Raw genomic sequence first — 2,144 nt, 5'->3', positions numbered from 1 at the left:
ACATTCATCGTCTAAGCAACATGGATAAAACAACAGAGAGAGAGAAAAAAAAGAACTCAGGTATTGGTACAAACAACCATCAGCATTTTTGTTCCAGTACTTACTGAACTGCTCCCGTATCCTTCGCCCTGGAGAGTAAAGATGTGTGAGGGAGAATGGGACAATTTCTTGGTTACATTCAGAGGTAGGAGAGAGAAATGATAAACGTTTCATGGTTAAATGATAAGTCACATTTTTTGAGATGTGACTGATCGATTTAAACATTATCACTACGTAGGGAAAAATACAATATTAAAAATATGTAATACTTTTCAAAATAATAATAAAAAATATGGAATAAAGAAACAAAAGGAAAATTAAAATTTACCATTTGTAGAAGTTTTGTCAAAATTGAAAGGAATCTTTCCAGATAGATAAAAAGATAGCTTAAATCAGCAATCTTTCTATCTGTGTGTTACTTGTCACCGCGTAAAATAATATACTTTATTCATTTACATTACAACTGTGTTTATAAATCAGTATTACAAGCACATTTTTTCCATCTTTAAAACTTCTATTTTACCGTGTTCCTTTTAAATTTCTAACAAACTTTCACGAAAGAAATAAAAAGGCAAAAGAAACATGAACTTCCTCCATGATGAATCATCATCCCCACCGTACCTTAAGACTTAGGATATTTTTCTTGGGCTTTTCTTCCTTGGGCGTCTCCTTGATGTCTAGGAGCTTCGACGAGAGTTTGAGTCGCGACGGGGGCTTCGGGGGCTTCCCGTTGGCCGTCGCCGCCTCCGCCTTGTCGCCCTTGTCCTCCGTCGACAGGCGGCTCGACTTCGCCTCCGAAATGGGCGCTAGAGAGGAGAGCCTCGAACTCTTGCTTTCGCTCGAATAACTCGAATAACTCGAATAGCTCTTCGTCTCCTTCTCCTTCTCTTCCTTGATGGATGGGGCGGCCTCCTCCTCACTCCGTCTCGCCGACGAGGACGTGGACGCGGTGCCTTGCAAGGAGGACGTTCGGGCCAGCGGAGGCCGAGCGGGGGATTTGGTGCGCATGGCCAGGTACGAGGAGAAGGAGTAGGTGGAGTCGTTCTTCGTGGATAGGTCATTTGAGCTGTCCCTGAGGTCGCTATCCAGGCCCTGAGATAACGATTTGGTGCTGCCATAGAGTCGGTGGAGGTCTGGAAGGTCGGTTTAATTGAGACAAAGAGAATATGCATCCTCTTCCGTTAATGAGTATATCTATTAGTAATCACTAAAGGCAAAAGATACACCAACATATCTTCTAAAACTGATGATGTGATAGGAATTGCCATTAAGAGTAAAGAGAACATGCATATCGTGAACTGAATCAATTATAGCATATTCTTCGACAACTACAAGGTCGTACGAAGAACCGACCTTCTCTCGAAGACCGAATCTGTTCCTTGGCATCGTCTACGGCCTTCCTTAGGTCTTGGGCTGACCATGATACCGGTCGAGACTTGTCCCATGAATTTAACCTGAAGGGCAAGAGAGTGATCAGTACAAAGAAAGAAGGAAGGAGGGTATGTTCAGCAAATATAGAAGGAAAAAGAACAGATTATAATGCACCTTACATCTAAGACATTAAACACAAAGAGTATAATTCTATCGTTTCTATCGTTAATCACACCAGAAACTAGAATGTGAGTGTCGAAGGACGCCTCACTCTAGTATTCTCGACCTAGATAGTTGCATCTCGAAGCCACAATTTATTTATCATTATTTTTTTCTAAACAGTACACGTGAGTTAGTGGGAAGTACGTTCAAAGACACAACTCATTGCGCTCTATCCTAAACACCATCTCACTTGGACGCAGCTCTTTGGTCTCTGTCGTACTCTTCGTTGGCCTTGGCGATAATATCCGGAGTCAGGTCGGAACGTGTCCTTCTGTAACCCTCGACCTCATCCTTGACTCTGGAGGATGACACAAGGGAATCCCTGGAGCCGTAGCCACTCGAATCCTTGCCATCGTCTTGTCTACGGGAAAAGCTACTGTTTGTTCCGTGTTACAGCAGCGGGAGAGGAAACACGGGGTTAGAGGAGGACCACGTCAGTTGCAATGGGCGGAAGAGGCGTGCAGGCTGGCGTCAGCGCGGCGGCGAGTCACGCGGTTCAGTTCTGACGAGGC

The 2,144-nt window shown here is 44.0% G+C and overlaps 1 protein-coding gene across 1 annotated transcript in view; it reads right to left on the bottom strand.

Moving 5' to 3' along the window:
• Positions 1 to 2,144, bottom strand: part of LOC119593529 (girdin-like) — a 17,739-nt gene that overhangs the window by 11,986 nt on the left and 3,609 nt on the right. The window contains exons 6-9 of the mRNA XM_037942491.1: positions 1,823 to 1,993; positions 1,393 to 1,493; positions 661 to 1,172; positions 105 to 128 (exon numbers count right to left, since the gene is read on the bottom strand). Of these exons, the coding sequence (XP_037798419.1) occupies positions 105 to 128; positions 661 to 1,172; positions 1,393 to 1,493; positions 1,823 to 1,993 (808 nt within the window). The remainder of the gene's footprint in view (positions 1 to 104; positions 129 to 660; positions 1,173 to 1,392; positions 1,494 to 1,822; positions 1,994 to 2,144) is intronic.

Source organism: Penaeus monodon, chromosome 32 (assembly GCF_015228065.2).
Source record: "Penaeus monodon isolate SGIC_2016 chromosome 32, NSTDA_Pmon_1, whole genome shotgun sequence".
Taxonomy (NCBI): domain Eukaryota; kingdom Metazoa; phylum Arthropoda; class Malacostraca; order Decapoda; family Penaeidae; genus Penaeus; species Penaeus monodon.
The sequence above is the reverse complement of the archived record's forward strand: the minus strand, read 5'-3'. Positions and strand labels throughout refer to the sequence as shown.